The 26,707-nt window shown below is 37.1% G+C and overlaps 1 protein-coding gene and 1 long non-coding RNA gene across 2 annotated transcripts in view; one reads left to right on the top strand and one right to left on the bottom strand.

The window, feature by feature from the left end:
- Positions 1-556: 556 nt before the first annotated feature.
- Positions 557-26,707, top strand: part of sh2d3ca (SH2 domain containing 3Ca) — a 52,083-nt gene continuing 25,932 nt past the window's right edge. The window contains 4 exon segments of the mRNA XM_042764776.1: positions 557-711; positions 5,106-5,826; positions 11,070-11,109; positions 12,087-12,088. Coding sequence (XP_042620710.1) covers positions 693-711; positions 5,106-5,826; positions 11,070-11,109; positions 12,087-12,088 — 782 coding nt within the window. The 5' untranslated portion in view covers positions 557-692.
- On the bottom strand, positions 22,328-25,307 carry LOC122146399. The gene is made up of 3 exons (XR_006160957.1): positions 25,210-25,307; positions 23,882-23,991; positions 22,328-23,161 (listed from the first exon to the last, which is right to left on the bottom strand). It is a non-coding gene; the product is annotated as an uncharacterized LOC122146399 (long non-coding RNA).

The raw sequence follows: 26,707 nt of genomic DNA, 5'->3' as shown, positions 1-26,707 counted from the left end.
GCTCATAATTTGGTGTGAATTAAACTCAACTCAAGGCCAAAAAAATTAAATAAAAATAATAAATAAATAAAGTCATGATTTGATGAATAAGAAATATTTATATAATAAGATTTTACACTATTTCTAGACACTAAGCATATTTTAAAAAATGTGAAATTTACTTCGTTGTATCTTTGTACAAAAGGTCAAGAGGTCAAGTGTTTTTTGTTTAAATGAAGTGGCAGATACAAGCTACAAAAGCTATTTTTTTTATAATAAGGTAATATAAATAAAATTTTACATAAAGAAAAAAAATATATAAAGTATTAAATATCATAATATAAGGTGATGCACATTTTGTTAGACGTCATATCATTCAGTCTTAGAATGACACTGAATGCAGATCCCGTCCCATTACGTCACCTTTGACAGAGTGACCCATGAAGCTCTCCTGTATGTCGACATCCAGTGCTATTGAGTAAATATGGCATTACTGGTAAGTACAGATCACATGTATCCGCCCAGCAACCACAGGAAGTCCTCCTTGCTGCTGCTGCTGCTGCTTAAGAGCATCAGCCTTGTGCAGCGGAAGTGCACACTTCTATCTACGCACACACATACAAACACACCTACAAGAGCAAGAAGTGAAGACTTGTGGCTCCCCGTCCCGGAAAAGACTGTCTGTATCCTGTCGGACACATGAGTGAGAAACCATGATCAAACGCAAACTAAGTGAGTATATTTGATTGAGCACTTCCGCCGTATAATGCAATATCATTTTGCCATGAGGTTTCTTATTGTGGTTAAAGTCTCTGGTCGGTTAAGCAAGACTAATAAAGATCAAAATGCCTTAAATAACGCCCCAGTGTCCTTGTCGAAGCTATCAGTGAGTTATAAAGGAGCAGTTTGTCGACATTATTGATTTTTATAATGGCCTGAAAGGCTAATGTTCCTCTCTTATGAAGGTTAGTGTATTTGAAGGTGGTGCATAGACACTGATACGTTTTTAAGAGGCTTTTTGTCATTTTGCTTCTCATGCCTTGAAGTAAAACCAAAGCCAGAATCATTCTGAAGACAGTGATGGGATATGGGAATACTGTAATGACATTTGGGGATTCAGCTGCACAAAGCAAATGAATGTACTTTAGACTTGATCAATATTAGACGAATTGAACATCGACCAAGAAAAACAAACTCATGATTAAAACGAAAGTAATTTATATTAGATTAGTTTGAGTATTATAAGGTCAAAGTATATGGGATATATATGGATGAACTGCATCTGAGAGATGTATTATAATATTGTGTGATACTATGAGCAAATACACGTAAAAGCACAGTCATTAAAAACACACAATGGCAGGAAAAGTAAAAACCACAAAAAAAAGATCTAAAATCAGTCATGTACATTCACTAGTAAGTTCTATCATTCCAGAACAACAAAAGGTCTTTAAAGTATAAAACATAAAAATTTATTTCAAAAATATTAACTACTCACATACTGTATGTTTATATACACATGCCAATGTATTCCCAATAAAAATATAGATTACTCATCAGATATTTATTGTACCTTTTGTCTTACTTGCCTTATGAGGTCAGTTGTCACAATGGAACCTAGAGCTGTCAATTCAATTAATCGCGATTAATCGCATCACCAAAAAATTCTGAAATATTGATAATCTTCATCACTTAAAATTTTAAGGAATATTAGCTGTAAGTACACCACTGTTCTACTAACATGTTTAACAAATTGTCCAAGGCAGTTCAACAAAAACCTTTATTTTGTGGAAAACACAGTGATCAAATTCAGAGAACAGTAACCACTGTAGCACAAAAGAGGATTAAAATTACAATTTTGGAGGGTTACAGCTGTAAGAAATTAGTAGGAAGTGTAGATGCCCCAGCCTTGAATGACTTCACCACTTCTGCAGCCGCAGGACTTCTCTAGTTTCTCACACTGCGCTGGTGTGATCTTGGTTCACTCTTGGTCCACTGGTTTACCTGTTCTGCAGAGTGGCGGGAGCATTGTCTTGCATGAAAATTGCAGGCTGATTGTAAGATGCCCGCAGGGATGGAACTGCATGTTGCTGAAGGAGGTTCTGATAAAAGATTTGCATTCACCTGCCATGTATACTGTATAACTGTATAAGAGGCCCAACTCCTGCTGCAGAAAACATCCCCCAAACCATCACACTTCCTCTTCCACCTTTCACTGACTTCTTCACACACTTGGGCTTCAGTTTTTCCTCAGTTTGACGCCAAACAAAATGTTTCTAATCAGACCCAAATAAATTAAACTTGATCTCATCACAAAAGTGAACACTGGACCAGTTTCCCTCTGTCCACATAACATGCTCTTCAGCAAAGTCTAGCCTTTTGATTCTTTCTGCTGATGAGAGGCTTTGTTACTGCAGAGTGCATTTTTATTCCGACTTCTCTTAAACGTGCCGAGACAGATCCTAACTCTGTTCAGTGCTGAATTGGCAAGCAATTCCAGCTGCAGTGTTGAACCGATTCCCCATTGAGAGTCTCTGCATTATCCTGTCTTCTCATGCATTTGTCATACGTGGACGACCAGCCTTTTTGGGGGACTTGAATGAATCAGTGTTAGTGATGTTCAGTTCGCGAACAAAATTTTTTCTTTAATAACACATCAAACTTACTGGAAAATGCAAATGCAACTAGTTATATTAAACAATATTTAAACATAATGAACAATCAACAGCCAAAACATGTAAATTAATTTTACTATTTACTATAGTGTATGCACGTTATATTTTAAGTTTTATGAGCTGGATTTCTGTATGGTTAAGGTTCTGTTACAGTTTCTGTAAAAAGTTGATGAAGACAATGGTTATAACTATTTATCTTAAGTAATGATTACAAATTACTTTATTTTAATGTGTTTGAATGTATTTTCATTTGCTGAGATGATAGAATTGACGTCATTACATGAAGACATAAAAGAACCTGTGAACCGTTTTTTTGAACCGGTTCATTGAAACGAACTGTCTGAAAGAACCGGACTTCCCATCACTAAACAGTCTCATTGTAAAGCTGCAATATTCGCGAAATCACAAAAAATTTGGAATGGCAAATTTCTCTTGCTATGGCTGAAAGGATCCTGTCACAGGGTTTCAGTCTCCATAGAGCGGCCCACCATCTTGCAATCTCAGTGAAAATTGGAGGAATGCTGCCAGTTAAACACAGTTTGTCATATAATTAAGGAAATTAGCACCAGGTGCCAGATTAACACTAATAATACTTGTTCTGATAATACTAATAATACACTAATAATAAGTGTTCTGTAGGTATCTCATTTAAGTTTTTTAAAGTGCATCAGAATACAATTAATTTATGAAATATGCTTAAAAACTGGCCTTTTGTTAGGACAAAGTCAAATAGGACTAAGCTGTGACCTTGAAATTTATTAAATTGTAGGTTGTTCTCTAATTTTAATCTCCACTGTATGTGTGTGTATATTGTATGTATACATAAATACACACACACACATGCATGTATATATTTAAGAAATATATGTAATATAGATTTATATAAAATATAATTATGACTCAATATATTATATAAACAACTTTTATTTTGGATGTGATTAATTGTGATTAATCATTAAACATTTTAGAAGTAACAATTACATTTTTACAGTATGATTAAATAAATATAGCAAATGTAGAAAACATTAAATCTTTATTTTGATTAATAAATGTGTTTTGATCAGTAATTAATAAATAAATAAAATTACAAGAATTTCATTTTCCTGAGAAAATATCTATTCAGTTACTTTTATTTTTGACTATATAGTCAAAATATGTACACATTGCAATTAGTGAAAATGATAATAAGCATTAAGGTAGATGTTTAAATATTTATTCATTCATGTTTTAAGAATGTATGTGCTATTATTATTATTATATTTCACACTGATATTTTCTTAATCTCTTAATTCAAAATGTAAGTGTAAATAAGATCTGGTATTTGAATTATTCATTTTAAGATTATTCGATTATTGTGAATGCAAAAATTAACAGTTTTATCTCAAAATCATGTTTCATCTTTAATATAAGTAACAATTTTGGATAGCTGTGTGTCTTCTTCAAGTACAATATATCAGTGCAGCAATACATTATGCACTACATCACCTTTATCATTCCCATGTGTTATTAATTTTAGTCTGTCTGATATCTAAATATACTCAGTCTGAATCATAACACAAGACCACTTGACAAGAAACAAAACCAGAATGGGGCTAAACTTTGACAGTCCCCCAAGAGCTATAATTATTAAGATGAATGAACAGATGTTCCAACAGTGACAAAACATTGAAACACAGAAACATTACAAAATACGACGACGCTTTATTTTAAGAATCGCCCTCTTGTTTTTACAGTATCTTAATTTCTTCCCCCATTCATTATCATCACTGCTCTGCAACCTTGACATGATTTTCACCAGAAGGAGATATTCTGGTTTCATTTAGGAGAAGCTGAAATGTTCAAATAGTTGTTTTAGGGGCTTTTTTGTTTACGTCACAAAAAAAAAAAGTAAAAAAAAGTGGGGCAGCTGTGGCCTAATGGTTAGAGAGGTCGCAGGTTCGAGTCTCGGTGCTGGCAGGAGTTGTAGGTGGGCAAGGGAGTTAATGAACAGCGCTCTCTTCCACTCTCAATACCCATGGCTGAAGTGCCATTGAGCAAGGCACTGAACCCCCAGTTGCTCCCCGGGCGCTGGATATAGCTGCCCACTGCTCCGGGTGTGTGTTCACGGTGTGTTCACTTCTCACTGCTGTGTGTTTGGATGGGTTAAATGCAGAGCACCAATTCTGAGTATGGGTTACCATACTTGGCAAATGTCACAGAAATGTCATGACTTTCACTAAAGGGACCAATGCATTTTTCCCACAGATGAAGTCAGGGCTCGTATGTTTAATTAAGAGGCTACATGTTTCTATTCCTCACATTTAAGGAACTCTTGGTATTAGAGGGACCTTGGGGTGCACAGCAAGCCCACAACAAGCACCCTAAGCTATTTTTTATTTATTTATTTTTTACCAATGAGAGGTCTAAACTGAAAACCGTGCAGTGAGTTATACATGTTTTCTCCTTTCTCAGGCTTCAAGTGGTTTGGTAGTCTCACCAGCCTCCGGCGAAAATCAGACACTCAGAAGGATGATGTCAAAGAGGTGTGCACCGACGATATGGGCATGCATCCACGGAACTATGGCAGCTCCAGTGAAATGTACACGCACATGGGCACCATGCCACGGAACCCGAAGAAGGACAAAAGCTGGAAGAAGAGCAAGTCCAAGGACAAGAGCGGCCTCAGTCGGAGTCAAAGCATGAGACCTCCACAGGACCATGTCGTTGATTCCCCACTTCTCAGCGTACTCTCTGGGAAGGGCCTGGAGGCCCTGGAGAACCCCATCTTAGAGGACAAGGCAGCTGTAGGAACCAGAGATAAACACATTCAGAATCGTGAACTTCCACCTCCACCAACTATGGATGGAAACTCAACAAAGTGGGAAGATGAATATAAGGAGCCAGTAGATGACTCCAAGCTACATGTTGATCCACCAAATGCATGTCTGGAAACTTCACCAGATCTAAGTGTGCCAGACAAAGAGCTATACAAACAGCCAGTGCTGCCCAAGAAGAGACACAAAGAAGGAGACACCTCCATGAAGGACGCTGAGGAGCTCCAGGTGGACAATAACTTGATTCAGTTACCTCTGAAACACGGCAGGCAGGTGGAGCAGAAGCAAGCAGCATTGGAAGATGCTAAAATAGGATCAGACTGTAAACAAGACAGTCAGGAAGAAAAAGAGCCTAACAGGTAAGAATCAGCTACGTTCCTCGATTCTTGAATATGATCTTCATCATTTGTTTTTACCCATTAAGTACAGTAGCTACGTTCAGTAAGTACAGTACAATTAACATTAAAGACGAAATACCATTCACAGTTAATTTTAATTGGATATTATTAAGTATTTATACTGAATGTGTGTCATGCTGGAAAAAAAAACAATAGAAACCATCACGGAATCTGTAATGGTTTTACAAGTTATGATGGGAATTGCATTGGTTTTAATGGAAACGGTAATGGTCCTTGTGGGTCTCTGCTGGTAATTTGTCACCTTTTATTGGCGGTTTGTTAAAACCACTAAATCCTAATGGAATATGTCCCAAAACACACTACAGGAAAACATTTTTTAATGGTTTTAATGGTTAATAGTTGGATGGTTTGTAATGGTATTTGTAGTGGAAACCATTAGAATTTCTTTGATGGTTTCTTCGGGGAGTTTTTTTTAGCAGTGAAAGTGTTTTTAAGAAATGGATTTGTGACTAAATGTTTCAGAGGATAGCAATGTCACATGAACGCTATTGTTCTAACAAACAGCATGACATACGAATGTGATTTTTACACAACAGTTCAGTATACAAGAAGTTAATATTGAGCAACTTACATTTTAAACACAATCCAAACGAAGCCAAAGCTGAATGAACCAGCGAGCAACATAGACTAATGTTTGTTTGTTGAGTTTACGAACAAATCAGTTAAATGAATGACTCACTGACTTGCTCATAAAGACAATCACTTAACGCCACCTACTGGCATACCGATGCAACCCACAGTAACTGAAAAATATCCCAAATACACAGGTGGAGTGAAACAAAAAGTGAAAAGCCCCAGTGCTGTTAGACTGTATATGTGTAAATTAATAATGAAGCATATTGAGACATTAGGGCACTACAGAAACTCCTGACAGATTAATCAGATAACTGCACTATAACGTCAAATGAGACTAATCCTCATGTCTGACCACATACCGTGACAGTGTGGCTTTGTGACACAGTAAATTATGATCTCTGCTCCTTTGTGACACCGGTTCATTGTACATGTACTAAACCTGGACTGATGTCACGCTTGAGATGCTCTCATAAGATTAAGACCTGCTCTGTGAGTTTAGACATGAATTATTATACAGTTTATCTCAGGGGCCCTATACTCCATTAAGGTAATAACAAAATACTAAAATATATTTAAGTGAATTTATTAACATATGTTTGGGATTGGATATGCGAAAGTTTTTGGGTAATTATAGTGTTGAATATTCTCTTTTTACATCAGGCTTGCTCCCCTGCTCGGTTCAGCCATGTTTCTAATTTCACTTGATGGCGTGTAAATGGCTCACACACCTGTAAATGTTTGTTCAGTGAGGTCAAACAGCATTTTAGAAGTGACCCTCATAAATTCAGAATAGTCACATTAGTGGGCAGCAGAGAGCAACAGGGTGAACAGACATTCAAAGAAAAGTTGCTGTTCATTCCTCTCAGCTTCCCAAAGGGACTTGACAGACCGTAAGCCTTAGACTGGAAAACTGAATGAACAATTTTAGGAAACACCTTATTGGGCCTTTTTTTTAAAAAAAACATTTTTGTTGTTGTTGTATATTCATTTGGAAGTATTGTTTGAATATAAAGATGCACAAGGATCTAAGGTGAGTTTATCATTGTTGGTATGTCGTTTGGGTAAAGTTTCCTCTAAAATTGTATTTTAGTTCTAACCAAAAATTCGAATAACTTTGGTAATCAATTTATTTTATTTTACTTTACTTTTATGACAGTTGTGGCTAAATTGCTTCTTATTAATAGCTTTAATTATAATAGCAATATTCAGTAAATAGTGAACTTAAAAAAAAAAATGAGTGAAATGTCCTTTATATCTACACTGCATGTACTATGAATTCAATATAGTAGTTCGGTGTAGTTATGGTATTAAATTATAATACTTTACTTTGAGATATAGCATGGCAAAAAATAAGTTATTATTATGGTATCTTGTATGGACAGTGTTTAAGTATAGGCAAACTGCATATTACATTATAATAAGACTGTATTCAGTCTGAGCTCATTATAAACAACACCTGGTTTGTTGTTTGCAAGCAAAGATCTTTTCCCTGTCATTTGTAAATACAGCTGAAGAAGGATAATGATGTGAGGTCAGCCGGCACACCTGGAGGATGCAAGAAATGTCTTCAGGAAAGAGTGTGTTAAAAGTCTTCCTGCTTTTGTATGCATTGTCAATAAGAGGACACTGCTTCAGCTACACCTTACTGTGTATAACGTGGATACTGTGGATAACATTAAATAAATCATTTAACATTAAATAAATAATAATAATAATATAATAATAACTAATATATAATATATATATATATATATATATATATATATATATATATATATATATATATATATATATATATATATATATATATATAATATATATATATATATATTCACTTTCAGTTGCAGAATAAATTAATCATGGTGTGTAAATAGTGATTTTCTTAAATTTCTTATTATGCTGCTGCGTGATTCTGCTTCCACACCACAAGATGTTATTGTACAATTCAAGACCTGACTTTGTGCACCTGAAGACCCACTGAAAAATTTCTCTTTCTAAAAGCAGTTTTAAAATGTTATGGTTAGTTTTTTTTTTTTTTTTTCTTTGAGTGATTTCTGTTCAGGGAGCATTTTAGCATCTTGGGGTCTTATTCACATTTTGGGAGATATTCTGGCTTGGTATGTTAATTTACATGTTTTCAAAATCATTCTACACACTCCAGTAAGCTGCAGGAAATAACAGCACATTTGTTGAGCATATGTGAAGGACCTTTGCTTCATTTCCTGTTTGCATATCTATTCTGCTTTCATACCTGTGTTTTAGAAAAGAAACTTCTGTTCAACACGCACTGTTTCACTTTGACTGACTCAGAGTGAAGTGTTAAGGGCATTCATCCAATGCCTTTTCAGTGTGTTCGGCAGTGGTTTCCACACACTTCTGCTTTTATGAAACTTTTTCCCATGTTGAAAGCTGTTTCTTGGCCTGATCTGACGGTGAATTTGTTGTTGCTCATTTATCAGACAGCCTTTGTTAAAAACTCTTTCCATGCTTAAAGTAAGTTCGTTTCTCTCGCACTCACAGATAAAAAGGATATAAAGTGTAAAAGCTGTCACTGGGGCTGTACTCTTTCAAACAGTACTAATATATACATTTGAGATACTAATATACCTTTATGGTACTAATTTGCACCCTTTCGGGATAAATAAGTTACAAAATTGTTTCTTTTGAAGAGGTACTACTCCAGTGACATCTTTTGTACTTTTATTCTGAGAGTGCATGAATTTTGACAAAGCATTTTTTAGTCCTGTGCAGTACATTGGGTTTTGAAATCCTCCAGCCGAAACTCTTTCATTTTAAAAATCAATTATTAAAGCTTTTGAACATAACCCTAATTGATATTTGCAAGACAGTAAATGTTGTCTATAGAAGTTGCCTATATGAGGTACTGTGTAAACTGAAAGCAAAATAAATCAAAACATCTGATGTATATGTATATAAATATGTATTGTATGTATATGTATTAATGGGAATGTATCCCTTTAAGTGAATATATGTCATTAATCACTTGCCTCCATGTCGTTCCAAACCCATAAAAGTTCCGTTCATCTTCGGAACACAATTTAAGATATCTTGGATGAAAACCGGGAGGCCTGTGACTGTCCCATAGACTGCCAAATAAATAACAGTGTCAAGGTCCATAAAAGGTATGAAAGTTGTCATCAGAATACTTCATCTACCATCAGACGTGCAATCTGGGTTATATGAAGCGACAGGAACACTTTTTGTAAGTGAAGAAAACAAAAATAACAACTTTATTCAACAATTCCTTTGTCAACGGTCTCCTCTGTGTCTCTTCATATAACCGTATGCTGCGTATGCTCTTCTGTATCAGCCGCGCCACAAGGATGCTCTGTTTTCTTTCAAATCAAAGCTAAATACACATAGAAACAGCACATCCTTGTGGCGCGGCTGATACAGAAGAGCATACGCAGCATACGGTTATATGGAGAGACACAGAGGAGACTGTTGACAAAGGAATTGTTGAATAAAGTTGTTATTTTTGTTTTCTTCACTTACAAAAATGTTCCCGTCACTTCATACTGTATAACAAAATTGACAAAAATTGTCATTTTGGGGTGGAGTATCCCTTTAATGTGTATTATTGGCTGTTTAATAGCTTTTAAAAGTAATATATTTCCTTTATAAATTCCCTCAGTTTTTTTTCTTGTTGGGAATAGTGCTGCTTTATTTGCCCGAAGGGGAAAAAAAAAGAATAAAGTCTTGTAATAATAAGGATATTCATATTACTGTGCTCAAATCCTCCGTCTCTGCACTTCCTGTTTTTTGGTGGAAACTCATTCCATCCTCATTGTTCTGCTCATTGTTTCTCCTCATTGATGTGGCGTGCAGTAGGAGGAACGTGAACACGCTTTTCACTTCCTTTGGTTGTCAAGTTCCTCTCTGAGTTTTAGAAGGCATCCTGTGGTGTGAAAAAAAAGAACTAATATGATGCAATCCATTTGACTACATATCTCACTGATGCTGTTTAACGCTGAGGTGGCTTTCAATTTTTCATATGCTTAAATATGTATTACTATGCATTTCTCTGGAGTTCTTGATTCTGATTGGTCAACGATTGCATTCTGCAGTATAATATTTTTGTACATGGACACTAAACTGTATGAGTCACTGTTACAACTCCTTCTTATTGTTAGGTGTTGGCTGAGATAAAATAATAGCAGACCATAAACTTAGGGAAACAAATAATAACAGACCATAAACTTAGGGAAACAGAGGACTTAAATAAAGGGGAGAATCCAGTCAGGGAGAAACAGAACAGATGCTTGGAATTAATTAACAAATGAAAAACCATAGAAACAAATGAGGGAACCTTGACAAACTGGAAAGCAGAGAAACCAAAACACAACAGAACAGAACAGAAATGTGACACTTATCAGATGACAACATAATTTGCATGTCAATATATTCATTTAGATTGCATTGTAAGTAGCTGTGCATAAAGTGGGATAATTTACAGTCAGCTTTGCTTTGGAATTCTTATCAGGGTTTATTTGGCAATTATGAATGTTTGAATGACTCTCTGTTTATATTGCATAATACATAATATGAATATTATGTGCTATTAAACAATGTATTTCTTTTTACAGACAGTTGGACAACACAGACAACCAAGGAGAATATGTGGAAGTAAGGCCTTTTCTCTTTCTCTCCTAACTCTCATCCTGGAAGGAATTTTGTTAATATATTTGTGTATTACTTCAATCTGTCTGTTCTTTGATTTAGGCTATATTTCAGTCTCAGTCTCTGACAACTTGCTGAATATGGCTATTCCATGCTTAATTAGGCACAATTCCTGTATTCATTAACTAAAAGCACCATTTAGAGATGTAATAAGAAATTAATCTAATGAGTTCTTTTGGTATGTGCTGATTTGGTGCAAATTAATGTCCTTCCTATCCCTGCCCTTATTTGCAGTCATTAAGATATTGGATTATGCATTTAACTGCTGTGTAGTGAACTCTAGATGGTGCTACAAACTGCTCTTTAATTCCTGAAGCTCTGTAAGAGAAGGTTAGGTGTGGCCAGACCCACATGACCCTTATGCCTTCAAAACACCATTCTCATTTACACACACTGCATAAAATATGTGCACACAGATAGTGAAGCTTCATCTTTGTCAATGACACAAGCACCTTCTTACTCTGGCACACTAATCCAGTGGCCCTTGACTGTTTTTTTTTTTTCTTCTTCTTATGGATGGGAATTGTGAGGAATTAAACAATTGTTGATTCATCTTTATGGATCCATTTAATAGTTATTTTATTACTTTTAAGAAAGAAACATTAGGAAAAATGTTGATCTCTGTAAGTTATTGCCTATTATTTAACATATTACTGTATGCCGTGCTGGGTAGTAACTGATTACATGTAATCTAGATTAAGTAATCGGATTACAAAAAAAAAAAAAAAGTACTTGGCAGTAAACACACTTGCCAATAAAGCTCTTTCTGATTCTGATTCTGACTATTGAAAAGATAAAGTTCTCAAGAAATTTCACGCAATGACCATCAGATTTCTAAGGAAGCCAATTTCCACCACTGAATAAAAAATTAAAAAGGATACTTGCGACTTTTTATCCCACAATTCTGACTTTTTTCCTCACAGTTGTGAGTTCTAAAGTCAAAATTGCATGATGTACACTCACAATTGCGGGAAAAACTCAGAACTGCAAGATTTAAACTCGCAATTTAAAAAAAAAAGTTTTATAAACTTGCATTTCTTTTTTCTTCTTTTTTTGCAAGTCTTTATAGCTAATTGTGAGTTTATACCTTACAGTTGTGAGAAAAAAAGTTAGAATTGCAAGATAAACTTGTGATTGCGAGAAAAAAGTCAGAATTGCATGATATAAACTTGCAATTGTGGGTTATAAAGTCAAAATTGAAAGATACAAACTAAATTCTGAGAAAAAAAAGTCTGAATTGCACATCTCGCAGTTCTGACTTTATTTCTTGCAATTGTGAGTTTATATCCTGCAATTCTGTCTTTATAATTCGCAATTGCGAGTTCATATCACACAATTCTGAAAAAAAAGTCAGAAGTGCAAGTTTGTATATCGCAATTTTGACTTTATTTCTCGGAATTCTGACTTTATAAGATTATATCACACAGTTCTAAGAAAAAAGGTCAGTATTGTGAGATGTAAAACTGCAGTTGCAAGAAAAAGTCAGAAATGTGAGATAAAGCCACAATTACCTATTTCTTTTTTTTTTTTTTTTTTTTTTTTTTATTCAGTGGCGGAAATGGGCTTCCATATATTTCACTTAATAGGCTACATGTGGCATGTATTGTTTTTATTATTATTGTGTTGTTGGAATTGAAAGGCTTTTGTGATTCATGTTTACGAAGTGTGTAGGTATAATGGGTTTTTGTGTAGTTAATCTATCTAAATTCCAATTCATTGTGTTGATCTGTTTTAATATAGACTATTAATATAGAAACGAATGCCCCATGCCCCCTCCATTCTGTATATTCTGGGGCAAGTTCAAACTCACACCTCAAAAGGTTTCTGGTTTGAACGACATGTTTCCAGGAAACGGTGGGCAACGGGGTTTGAGATACGTTTTTTGTCTTGTTTGGTGGGTGTGTCAAAAATGTCAACCCAATCAGCAGCAACATGTATATTAACCACGGGGTATTAAAAAAAAGAGCTTGCACAATGTAATTAACAAAAATTAGCATCAAAATAAATTCACAAGAGCAAATATATTGTTTGCACATGTCTATTTACATTAAAGGCAAAATAACTGAAATAATAAGAGCACAAGTATAAATCTGGAACTTCTTTAAGTCTGCGTTTCAGAAAGGCGGGGCATAGAGGAGAAACAATAATATACAGTATGTGGAAAATGTGTTTTTTGAACCCTAAACCACATAAACACGTTTAATTACACCAAATACACAAAACAATGTTCTTTTTAGCAATATCATATGACCCCTTTAATGTAACATAAAAATACTATACATATTTATATATTTTGCTATTGTATTGTGGATTGACACTTTCATAAACTTTTCTATACTCCTCTGATTATATAATGGTAAATATTACAATATCATAGCACAACAACAGTGATCAAGGCAAGGCAAGGCAAGTTTATTTATATTGCACATTTTGTACACAATGGTAATTCAAAGTGCTTTACATAAAAGAAAGTAAAATAATCATGAAAAAAATAATAATCACAAAAATAAAACAAGAAATTTAAAAACTTTGAAAATGATTTAAAAATTGATTTAAAATGAATTTAAGACAGTTAAAAATAGAAAATGATTTTACCTAAAATACAGTGCAATAATTTTGGGTTGCATAAAATACAGTGCAATACATAAAATACAGTGTTCGGACATCACACAGTGCTCATTCAATAAATGCACAGCTAAACAGATGAGTTTTGAGCCTAGATTTAAATGTGACTAATGTTTTAGCACATCTGATCTCTTCTGGAAGCTGATTCCAACTGCGGGCGGCATAATAGCTGAAAGCGGACTCCCCTTGTTTTGTGTGAACCCTTGGTTTTTCTAACTGACTCAATCCTAATGATCTGAGTGGTCTGTTTATATTCAGTGAGCATATCTGCAATGTATTTCGGTCCTAGGCCATTGAGTGATTTATAAACGAGTAAAAGTACTTTAAAATCAATCCTAAATGTAACTGGAAGCCAGTGTAAGGACCTGAGGACTGGTGTGATATGCTCAGATTTTCTGGTTCTAGTCAGAATCCTGGCAGCAGCGTTCTGGATGAGCTGCAGCTGTCTAATGGTCTTCTTGTGAAGGCCTGTGAGGAGACCATTACAATAGTCCACCCTGCTGGTGATAAAGGCATGAAGTTTCTCCAAGTCTTGACTGGAAACAAAACATCTAGTTCTTGCAATGTTTTTTAAATGATAGTATGCTGATTTAGTTACTGCTTTGATATGACTACAGAAACTAAGGTCTGTCTCCAGAATCACACCAAGATTCTTGACTTGATTTTTAGTTGTATGACCTCTAGAGTCAAGGGATGCATTCACCTAGAAAACTTCATCTTTGTTTCCAAATGCAATGACTTCAGTTTTTTCCTTGTTTAACTGAAGAAAGTTCTGGCACATCCAACTGTTAATTTCATCAAGGCATTGGCAGAGGAAGTCAGTGGGGCTGTAGTCATTTGGAGATAAGGCTGGGTAATTCTGTGTATCATCAGCATAGCTGTGATAGGCAATTTTGTTCTTTCTCATTATTTGACTAAGTGGGAGCATATAGAGGCTAAACAAGAGCGGTGCCAGAATTGAGCCTTGTGGGACTCCGCATGTCATGGACGTCCACTTAGACTTATGCTCTCCAACACTCACATAATAACCTCTCCCTTCTCTGACCTGAACCATTTGAGTACCATCCCAGAAAGCCTGACCCAGTTTTCCAGTCTCTCCTGTAGTATGTTTTGATCGACAGTGTCAAACGCAGCACTGAGATCTAGCAATACCAGCACTGATAATTTGCCAGAATCAGAATTTAAGCGAATATCATTTATTATCTTAATGAGCGCTGTGTCTGTGCTGTGATGTGGTCGGAAACCAGATTGAAGATTGTCCAGGTATCCATTTGAGTTTAAGTATTTGTTCAGCTGATTATAATTTTGACTATAAAAGGAAGATTTGATATTGGTCTATTATTGCTCAAAAAGGTGTTATCAAGATTGCTCTTTTTCAGGAGGGGCTTAACAACTGCAGTTTCAGGGAGTTTGGAAAAGTCCCAGAAAGAAGTGAGGCATTCACCACTTCTAAGAGATCTGCTTCTAAACAGTTAAGCACACTTTTGAAAAAAGATGTGGGAAGTTTGTCAAGATAGCAGGTTGACAATTTGAGGTGCTGCACTATTTCTTCCAAATTTTGCTATCAGTTGCTTCAAAAATAGACATAGTGTCTTTTTGATATTGCGGCCAAATCTGTCTGATCTCTGCATAACTTGAGGATGTGCTAATCACCTTCCTGATATTAATGATCTTCTCAGAAAAGAAGGCAGCAAACTCATTGCATTTGCTGTCTGAGATCATTTCACTGGGAATCTGCATTCGGGGGTTTGTCAGTTTCTCAACAGTAGCAAAAAGAGTGCGAGTGTTGTTTAAGTTGCTGTTTATAAGGTTTGAGAAGAAACTCTGTCTAGCTGTGTCTAGTTCCACATTGAAAGCATGAAGGCTGTCTTTATAGATGCTATAGTAAATTTCAAGTTTTGTCTTCCACCACCTCCGCTCAGCTTTTCTGTATTGTCTTTTCATACTCTGTACTGCTGTTGATTTTCTCCAAGCTGATTTCTGTCTGCTTGTTTTCTTACTGACTATTGCAGGAGCAATATCATCAATAACATGCGTGGAGCACCTTTCAGCACAATTCCTATATATTCAAAAATCAAGTACTGACCAAATGACACTTGCTTGCATTGATAGACATCTTTAAATAGAGCAGCTACACTTCCACCTCTCCTAACAGTCCTGCAGACACTCATGAAAGTAAAATTAGGAGGGGCTGTTTCATTGAAGACAGCTGCAGTGCAACAGTCCTCTAGTCATGTTTTGTTTAGAAACATAAAATCCAGATTGTTTGTGGTTAAGTCATTGATTAGAAATTATTTATTTTTTAGTAAGTGAATGTTTAAAAATGCTAACTTGCTGGCAGTACTTTGTGTCTTTACAGCAATCTTAGTTTGATGCATAAAAGGCCACAGATTAGATGAGTTAGCCCTTAGGCTTGAGAAGGTTTTAGACTGATCAGCAACAATGATAAGCCCAATACTCACAATAAAAATAATTAGGTCATATAGATCATAACACCGTCTCGGACGTAAGAAGTGGATTATCCTTCACCTGAAATGTTTGTCTTTTCATCCTGAAATGTTAGATCACAATAACTAGGAACCTCAGTTTCCACAAATCCCTTCACTCGATTAGGATGTTCTCTTTTATTCTGGACGGCAGGACAGTGACTGTAACATTGAGCGTATTTTGCAGTATTAAACACGTATTTATACCGATTTCATCGGGCTCCGAAAATTCTTCAAAAAGAACACAAAGAATGGCCTTCTCAGCTGCCATAGTTGCAACTCTTGTATCATCAGAACAGGGTGTTCAACGCACCACCGTTTCCATTAAAAAAAAATATATATAAAATTCTTCAAAAAGAACACAAAGAATGGCCACTGATGGGGCACTCTAATCAAACTCACCTACCTGTGATTTTCTAATGATCCTGAAGAATCAGGTGTGTTTGATTAGGGTTAGAGCTAAACTCTGCAGGAAAGTGGATCTATTGAGCTAGTGAGACCAGATTTGAGGATTGATTTAGCTTAAGCAATGACTCAGACCGAATGAAGCTTCTCAAAGAAACTTCACTCGACTGTGGTGGGAACTGAACTTACCTTTCCGTCCTGCAGTTACAGACAGAGAGAATCATCTTTGGTGTATGGAGTGAAGTAAAGCCGTGAAAATTTAGAACGCCAGTCACTGTGACGTCACTGAGACTGGCTACTCTCCTCATGCGATGCATCTCTGAATTGTAAACCTTTTTTCGTTTAGTATTCTTATGCACTTTCTTTTTTCTTTCTCGTTAATTAAAAATTTATTCATAACATTCATTCATTTTTGTTACTGTCCAGCTCTGTTTCTGCTTTGAGCTGTTGATTGTTAAAATGTTTTTCTTTAACTATATTCTTTCTATTGCTGTTATTCTTAATAATTGTCATTCATGCATCACGATATCATTTTCAATATGAATCTTTGTTGATCAACTTTGGTCTTCACTTTAAAGTGTCATTATGAAAAATTCCATATTGGAAGGTAAGATGAAGATGTAAATATTAGAAGAGCTGTCTTCCCACTCCAAAAGAAGTTTATTCAAGTGTGCTATTAGTATACTTCTTTTAAACTAAAAAATAGGAAAAGTATGCTTTTAGTTTACTTTTTATGTACTTCTCAGAAATGGGTTTTACTGTATGTACTCCTCAGAACGTTTCCATTAAAAAAAAATATATATACTTAAAATGGCATTTAAGTATTCTTGAGTTATTCTTACAAAAAGTCTTAATATATTTGAGCTATACTTGTGCTCTGAGAATCCGTTTTCATTGTTATACGTTAGAGGGCGCAAGTACACATCTTTACAGAATTTCCACAAAAAAAAAAAATTCATTGTGAAGAAGAAAAAGAACCAACACATGTAATCTAACACGATCATCTGAAATGAAACAGCATCAAAACTGTAAAGTTATGGAATAAAATGTCTACCGATGAAGAGATAATAATTACAGTCAAGCTTTGGGGTGGTGATCGACTCCGTCTACGTTTTGATTATCATTCTGAATCCAATTCATAGTCTTTTTTCAGCTTTTTGTTCAAAATATTATTTCTTTATTTTTTTTTTCATGAAACTTACCCACATTAAAGTGTTGAAAAAAGGATGCATGAAGCTAGAATAAAATGTTTTTGTTTACAAGCAGATACCCTGTTCTTTCTTTGGATGTTTTGTATGTTCAGATATTCATATTACAAAATATATACAAATTAAAACCTAAATAGGGACATAGTAGTATACTTAAAGTATGATGTAAAGTTCACTTAAAGAAAACTTATGGGTATACTTGCAGTATAAAACTATTAAACTAGTAGTTTACTTAGACTATACTTCAGAGTGTAGAAAGTATTTAATTAGTAAACTATCAGTATACCTATAAGTTCACTTTTAGTATAATTGCAGTACAAACTACAAACATAGAGGTAAACTAGTTGTGTACTCAAAGTTTGCTACTGTTATATTTAAAGTATACTTAAAAGTATACTTTTATATACTAGAAAGTGGGCCAATTTAGTCTCAAGGAGTATTGAAACAGTACACTTACAAGTATACTACTAGAAAACTGATATTTGTATACTTGTTACATAAAGTATACTTAAAAATATACTTGAACTTTACTTAAGTATACTTAATAAAATAAACTTGAAGTAAACTACTTTTTGGTAAGGGTTGACTTCATTGCTTGCTTGCACCACTGTCATTTTTCTTCTCGTATTCTGGCTCAAACTACTGGCCTCACTGTTTTGTATGTTCCTGAATGACTAAAAAGAACCTTTGTTCCTTTTCATGAGTTCCTGCATAGAACCGGGTTTTGATTCCCACATAGATTTTACTTTTGATATCAAGTTCCAAAACAGTACCACAATTGTTTATTGTACTACAGCCCCCTCCACCCCAAACCTTTTGTAGTTTTATTCATAGGTATTAAAGTTTTTGATGCATGTCAAACACCCTATCCATGTTCACATTTGACTAGGTGCTGTAGATTATTGCAGTAGTTTGACTGGATACACAGCCTCCTTTCCCTCCACTTCCTGGATGCCATCTTTCCCTCTCTTCTCCGCCACAATATGAAACTTTAATGGTGTCTGAGTTAAAAATGAATCTCTGCTCTGAATGTTCACTGTAATGGCAAAAAACCTGCTCTTTCAACTGGAAACAGAGATGAACGATTGGTCTTCACTCCAGAACAGAATGTTCCCAGAGGCCCAGGCACATGTGATCTCTTGAGGTGTTCGTAATTGCGTTCTTCCATTCAGCTGTTGAAACTGATGATTATTTTCTGCTGGGTTGTCATCTCATTATCTCAGCTGTTCCTAGATCTCACACCTTTCCAAGCACCTTAGGATTGAACTGTTAACCTTTCTGCTAGCCGCTAACACCAATTAGCAGTTTTCTCTCAGTAATTGTATTACTGAAAATTCTAGTGAAATATACCAAAGCTGATCTGCCCTGGCAGTACTACAGTACTTATTTTGTACCACAGTGTTTACATGGTATATCTAAAGTATTACCAGTAGTAGCAATATTTCATTCAGTGTAATTCTGTGGGTGGTTTTGCACGTTTTTATTGTGCACCAGGCAAAAAATGTCAGAATGCTTAGAAGAGTAATAGCTCAATTTTCCTCAACATGCCACATGATTCAAGCTCTCATAGTTAGGGGTTTTAGAAACTGTTATAGTAATAGTGATGCATAAGAAGACAGATATAAAGAGGAGGACAGCTAGTGAAGAAAGACAGGTCATGAACTGATGTAGACCCATCTGGTGAAAGATGGGGTTGTGATACCCCTCTTTTCCCCCTCCTTCCTGTTTTTCAGCATGGAAATATATAGAAAACATACCGTTTTTCTGTTTAAATCAAATAACTAAACAGCTCTGCATTGATCAGCCCTGTAAATTGACTAGGCCTCAATTGCTAACATGCTTCTTATGGTTTTCTATTACTGCTACAGATCAAACCAAATGACCGAACTGCTTTATTAGCGAAAGCAGCACGACTTAGGCAAAAGCCATACCACATGCTAATACCAATACCCAGAATTCCAATGGGGCTAAGCTCATTAATGTTAATTGGAAGGGGGAGGTAAGGGTGTTTCAGGGCCTGCAGGCTCATGGAGGTAGAGATGAACCCCATCCACCTCCTCATTATCAGTTCCCTCACAGAGTCGAGCTCCTCTCCAATGTACTGCTGCACCCTGCCTGCAGGACACTCACTGTGTAATTAATATTTAACTGATAGAGAGACTGAATGAAAGATTGAGGAAGAGTTGTGAAGGAAAAGCCACAATAAGCATAGATACACACAACAGCATGAGACCGAAAACAAGAAATAGAGAGGAAACACAGAAAGTAGAGAACTAGGGCAGAGAAGCAGTAAAGAAGTAGGAAATCAAGATCTCTTTAATGTCCCAGTTGTTTATCTCCTAGCCATGAGATTAAATGAACTTTTGCTAAAGACTGCTTTTCAGATTTGTTTCTCCTTCAGAGTTTCAGAAGTGATATATTCCTGCATCTTAAACACTAACACCAGCAATTGCCAAAGTCGTTATTTCAATAGGATAGAACTGGAAGAATAATGACTGTTTTCAAACACATCCCTCGATCTCCCATTGGTGGAACAAACAGATATTCCCTCCCCAGTCTCACACCATTGGTTGAGCCATTATTGCTGTGTTGGTCTGGTCAGACACTCAAATAAATACAACAATGATTTGATAGTACCACAAAGCCACAGCAAAACCAACCAACAAAAAGTCAATTTAAGCAGTAATTTCAACTCTGTCTGTGGTCACCATATGTTTGTCGCCATGTGTGTGCCATGTGAGACTCCTCATCATATGTGTGGTAATAACATGAAATCCTGTTCTCATTCCATGATCTCATGAGGCAAACACACACACTTAATCTCTGTCTGTGGTACACACACTAAATACTTTACATTAAACCACACACTAGATCCATATGCAATCTTCTACTCTTTAATAGCATCAACTTGACATTCATCCTCCCATTGTTTCAGGCTGATGAGCGTTCAACATGAAATTAACATGTTCTTACCGGATTATCTGCAAATGCACAATACCATCAGTGAGATTTCTTTGCAGAATGGATCTCGTCTAATTATATCTTTTGTTTTTTCATTGTGTGGCTTCCCTAGGTGATGCTGTAAGCTTCACTGCTCAGTAGCTAAGCTTTTTAGAGAACCAAATATGCACATAGACGCAAAATGCTGATGTGATCCTTATAGCCAGGCAGATGATTTACCAGCTGTCTGGATTTAGATGGTTGATTTAAAGCAGGAGTGTCCATTCCTGCTCCTGGAGCTTTTTAGAGAACCAACTATCTTGCATGCTTTAAGCTCCATTATTAAACATATCTAAACCACTTTAGCTAATAAAAGTCTTAGTTCAGTGCATACCACTAGAAACTTCCAGGCAAGTGTGGGTTGAGGGATAAACATTTGAACTCAACCACAAAACTCTGTTTGTAATTTCACCCAGTGGTGAGTTGTATTTAACCCAGCATTTTTTAGAGTGTGAGAGCTAAATTTGAGATCTATGGTGGCTGGCACAATTTTCTTTTAATAACAACTTAAATTTTAGTCTGTTCCTGATTGAAATAATTTGAGGGTGAGTAAATGACAGAATTTTCTTTTTGGGGTGTGGACTGTTCATTTTAAGGATGCTGCTGTCAAAGCTTTGTGTTGGTTGCCATAGTGAGGCGTCCATTTTGATGTCACAATAGTCCCCAGGGAGCAAACGCCCCACCCTAGACTGCTGTGCCAGAGTCAGCCTCATTTTATCTGGAGTAAGTATGTGTGCGTGTGTGGGTAGTATCCGATAGGGAATATTCAAGGACTGAGGCTCATTAGCAGGTTTTTACTACATTCCTAGAAAACATCATTTTATTTCCAAGCACAACTCACATCTAAATAGCTCCTGCTTGCCCAGACTTACAGCATCCACTTTGTTTTTAAAAAATAAATTCTCATACACCAATAGTCATCTGTTTCTAGATATAACTGTTTTCTCTGCATGTGCAACTCGATGGGTGTGGGGGTGTGTATGTGCATGTGGTGTGGGTGTCTATAGACTTTTTTTTCCCTGACTGCCCCCCCCCCACTTTTCTTTTGCAGTCTTTCAAACTGGAATAAAAGAGAAAAATTCCTTTGAGTGGGTGCTGAATGCGTGCGCCACATACCTCTCGCTCTCTGTCTCTCTCCCCCCAGCATTGTTTGGAGCCCTGGAGGAGGGGGTGGGTGGGGTCTCGGTGCCTGCAAGCATCTCTCTCTTTCTACATCCCTCCCTCTCCCCCTCCGAACCCTCCCCCCACCCATTGCTTTCATCCAAGAGCGATGAGGTAATCCCTGCCAGCGCTGTGAAGCATAGCAAGCGCTAGAGTGAGAGTAAGAGGCAGTGGAACTGAGCAGGAGAGATATATTGAAAGTCAGAGAGGGAGGGAGAGAGAGAGAGAGAACGAGACATTGAGAGAGAGAGAGAGAGAGAGAGAGAGGAGGAGTTGAGAGATTTGAGAGAGAGAGAGAGAGAGAGAGAGAGGAAGCCGGTGCAGATCTGGGATGTCACTGGCTCCGGTGGAACAGTGATAGTACTGATCAGTTGCGGCAGTGGTTTGTGCTCTGGTGAACACAAGGGGATAGGGGCATGACCCGGTGCTTCTAGTGGACTCCAGGGGTGGAAGAGCTGAAGAAAGGAGGACGGGAGCCATGACGGAGAGATGCAGCCTGTGGAGTGCCCTGTCAGCCGCTGCCTGCTGCTTCTACAGGGGCTCCTTCATGCAGGTGCAGGTGAGAGGGGGGCCAGCCCCTGAACGCTTGTGTGTGAGTGTGCAGCTAGAGTATGTGCATGTAAACACTGTGTGGTGCGTGAGAAAAGGTGTGGATCTGGATTACATCATCTCTAAATGTGCCTTCAGGAGTTCCTGTGTGATAAGTGGAAGAAGATGCATGTCACATTCTTAGTGTGTGTGTTGTATGTAAGCATACTGTACAATTGATTGCTGTGATTCCGTCCAGGGCATCTGCTTGCAGGGAAGGGTGCCCCTCAGGGCTATGTGTTTGGCCCAGTGCAATTGTGCAACCCCAACAACTGTGTCATTCCACCAGCCTCCGCTATGATATCACTGCACAAGTGTGTGTGTGCGTATGTGTGAGTTTGTGTGCCGACTGGGCTCAGTTCACTTTAGCTCAGCTGTAACACTAGTGCTGATGATGCACAGTTGGATGAGCAGGCAGGCAGGGCTCTGTTGTCACCCTGCGGTTATGTAGTGGATTGTAATGGGCTCAGGAAACAGGAGAATGCATCAAAGTAGTTCTGGAGGTCATGCTTTTTATATCTGAAACTGAAGATATATTGTTTCATGCAAGGCTCAGAATACAAAAAAACCCTGCGTTACTCTGGCGAGGTCTGATACATGATCTCAGAACAACACATGATTTGAGTGGGAATGCTGGAAAAGAGGAATGGGTGTTGTCTAATTGTCCTCTATTTTAGCCAACTTGGACTGGATAACAATTTTGGCTCTGAGTTTGGGTGGTGCACTAAGAACTATAGAAACAAGGACAATACTTCTTTGCCACATCTACTTTTATCACCCTCTCTGTTTGTTTTTTCTGGTTCCTTTTAAAGGAAAACAAAGGGTGTTTAAGGTAATGAAATTATAGTGTTTTGTTGTCCCCTATTTGCCAGAGTGACACTGTTTCTCACTATAAATGCAGAGTTGCAGGTGCAGATGGTAAAAAAAGTGTCAATATAAAAATAACATTTTTACAATACATTTACCATAAGTTATGAACTGTACCCTACAGGTACATTTAGGATACTCCTTTCCACTATTTTATCTATATACAGTAAACCAATGTTTGTTTAATTTGAGAAACAGTCAATTTGTGCATGTCTGATGGGAAATTACAGTATGTTTACAGTTCTCAGCATTTTGTAGACAAGACATTTGGCTAGTATATATACAGCATAAGCTTAGAGAGAGACTTATATAAACCGTATAAGCACCTCACACTTACGACAACATGGCATTTGCAAAGAACAAAATGAAACTACTCACATCCATGTAGGGGCCATAGAGGTCCATAGACTGTCTGTAATGATGGATGCGTTCGTCCCATTGGCCACCTGAGCTCAGAGCCGCACCAGGAGGAGATGATGGTGTCCCAGCTGCAAATTGATAATAGTCATTCTGACTTGATATTCACATGCAGAAAAACAGACAGTGGTGAATTTCTTTGTGTCTTGAATTCTGTCAAGTACCTTGGCTTGTGTGTACCTTTGAGTTAAACAAATTTTTGCTTTATGGAATTTACAAGATAGTGGTATAGGTAGATAGTCCTAAAATCTAGTTTGGACCCATTCTCCCATTGATCTCAGATTTGTTTCTGCATATCCTGATGTTGTATTGCTTTTTGATGCGATTCTTCAGTCTCATTACCACTAAAGATGGTTGCCGTCTTGATTTTAATTGGGCTAAGCTACAGCATGTTTATCAGGGACAGCATCAATCCCAAATCCTCCATCTGCCTCTTGCAGTTGCACTTTGATTGTTTCATCTTAATCCCCCCATTCACTGCCGGCTGGCAGCTTGATGGTCCTTTCGTCCATGACCCCACTTGCATATGTGGTCATGCTAGATTTACAGGGGTTATGGAACCACATTCACACTGAGGGTTCAAAACTAATACCCCATTACAATTTGTGTTATTTTTGGTAGTGGTGGGTTGTTGTTATATCCTAGTCCGTGATTCAGTTGCATAGATTTCCACCATAACCTCTTTCCCTTCCAGTCATTACAAAAAAAAATATTAATTTCATATTCAAATATTCAGGGGTATGACTCTCCCTCTCCCCTCTTTCTTTCTTCTCTTTTTCATGTGTTTTTCTTTCTATCCTCTCCAAATCCTCTCTGGTGCCGCTGTCTCTTCCCCAGGGCTGCGGCGGCTTAGCAGCTGTTAAACAGAAAAGTTCAAGAGTAAATCTGCCTGTTACTGAATGTGAGGATAACCTAATTACACTGGGCTGTTTTCTTTCCTAATGAACGCCATGCAGATTTGGAGTGCCTTGATTTTTTTATATACCTCCCTCCAAACTGCTTCTGTACCGATTTTTTCTCATCCCTTTGATGAATGTGGCTGAACTAGAAGTCCTTTAGAGACTGGATTAGTCTTCATTCATATTGTGTATACTTCTCAGACTAATTATGTTTGTTCTGCTTTGCTTATCACGCAAATGAAGATGCTGAAGTTGTCAAAAATGCAAAATTAGACACAGACCATCTGTGCAAAATTTTGGATGTATTTGTGTATCACACTGCCCCAACAAATGCTTGAAAAACATTTCAACCATTCTAAAGCTGTCTATTTGATTTAGAATGTTACATACCGTCATTCATGTACTGCCCCAACAAACAACAATAGCAGTCCTGTTCCTGGTGGCCAACTTCCTACATACCTTCTCTAACACACCTGCCTGGAAGGTTCTATTAATCCCAAAGACTCCTTCAAATCCTTAATTAGCTGGTGTTTAATTGGGGTTGGTGTTAAATTCTGAAGGAAGATGGCCCTCCAGAATCAGGTTCAGACACCCTTGACCAACAAGTTTATCACACTGATCCAACAAAACTCATGAACCACATTTATTGGGACAATTTAAGCTAGCTTTTGGTCATCCTGAAATTTCACAGATAAGTGATATAGATGTTTAAAGCAGTGGCTCCCAACTTTGGTCTTGGAGCACCCCTAACAGGACACATTTTGTGTGACTTTCTTATGTCACACTCCATTTCAGGTCGATTTGGTGTGTTTTATTAGAGATACAAAATGTGCAGTATTGGGGTACTACAGGACCAGAGTTTGGAAACTAATTATTTGATGTGACATTTGATAATCGATTGCTTAAGCAAAAACTATGTTCTCTTTTATTTTGGAATATGATTAAACAACAATGTGGCTGAATAGTTGATTCACCTTCACCCTGCCACTGCACTATATCTAAGAAACTATGGACTGGTTGTGTGCTATTTTAGATGTATTTCATATTGAAGTGTTAGTGGAATTAATAAGAGTTGTTTTTCTATTATCTGAACATAGATCAGAGGGCTTTTTTCATGGCTGGCCGTCAGAAGTCTTTTATGCTTCCGTCCCTTTAAGAGAACGGTGAGATCATAAAGAGCTGAAGAGATGCTTCCAGCTCATTTCAGTGCAGAATTCACTAGGTCTGTCTTCCATCCCTCCCTCAGCTCATCCTCTCCACTGCCTCAATATCCAAGACAATCACGTTGTAAATCCAATAGGTCAGTGCGATTGGTTGTTAGCTCTGAACAGTAAGTGTCTCTGTCTTAGGCGTCCACTATCAGATGCTTCAGTGACAGAGGATTGTCAACACCAGCAGGAATTAATTTCCTCTGAAGTGAAAGATAAGCCGATATCAGGGCAGAGATGTCTTAAATTTTCAGTCCCTCAGAGGATCTGTTGAGCAGGTGGATGTGGACCAAAAGAAAGGGGGCTGGGAAGTGGTGTAGGCTGGAGTCAGGTCTGTTTTGTATGTCCACTTGACTTTTATCCCAGCTTGACCTCGGGGGTCAATGGGTAGGAGCAGGCCCTTTTCCAGTTTACTGATAAAAAGGGTGCATGTAAGTGATATCCAACCCTGCTGCTGGAGAGCTACCGTACTGCAGACGTCAGTTCCAACCCTGCTCCAACACACCTGTCTGTAATTATCAAGTAATCCTAAACACCTTGATTAGCTGGTTCAGGTGTATTTGATTGGGGTTGATGACGAAATCTGCAGGATGGTAACTCTCCAGGAGCAGGGCTGGAGACCCATGCTCTAGCTTCTCTTTTAAACTTTTAAACAAAAAGGGGGCCTTGTCATTGCTTCT

This window comes from Cyprinus carpio, chromosome A10, assembly GCF_018340385.1.
Source record: "Cyprinus carpio isolate SPL01 chromosome A10, ASM1834038v1, whole genome shotgun sequence".
NCBI classification, from domain to species: domain Eukaryota; kingdom Metazoa; phylum Chordata; class Actinopteri; order Cypriniformes; family Cyprinidae; genus Cyprinus; species Cyprinus carpio.
This window is presented reverse-complemented; position numbering and strand designations above follow the sequence as displayed.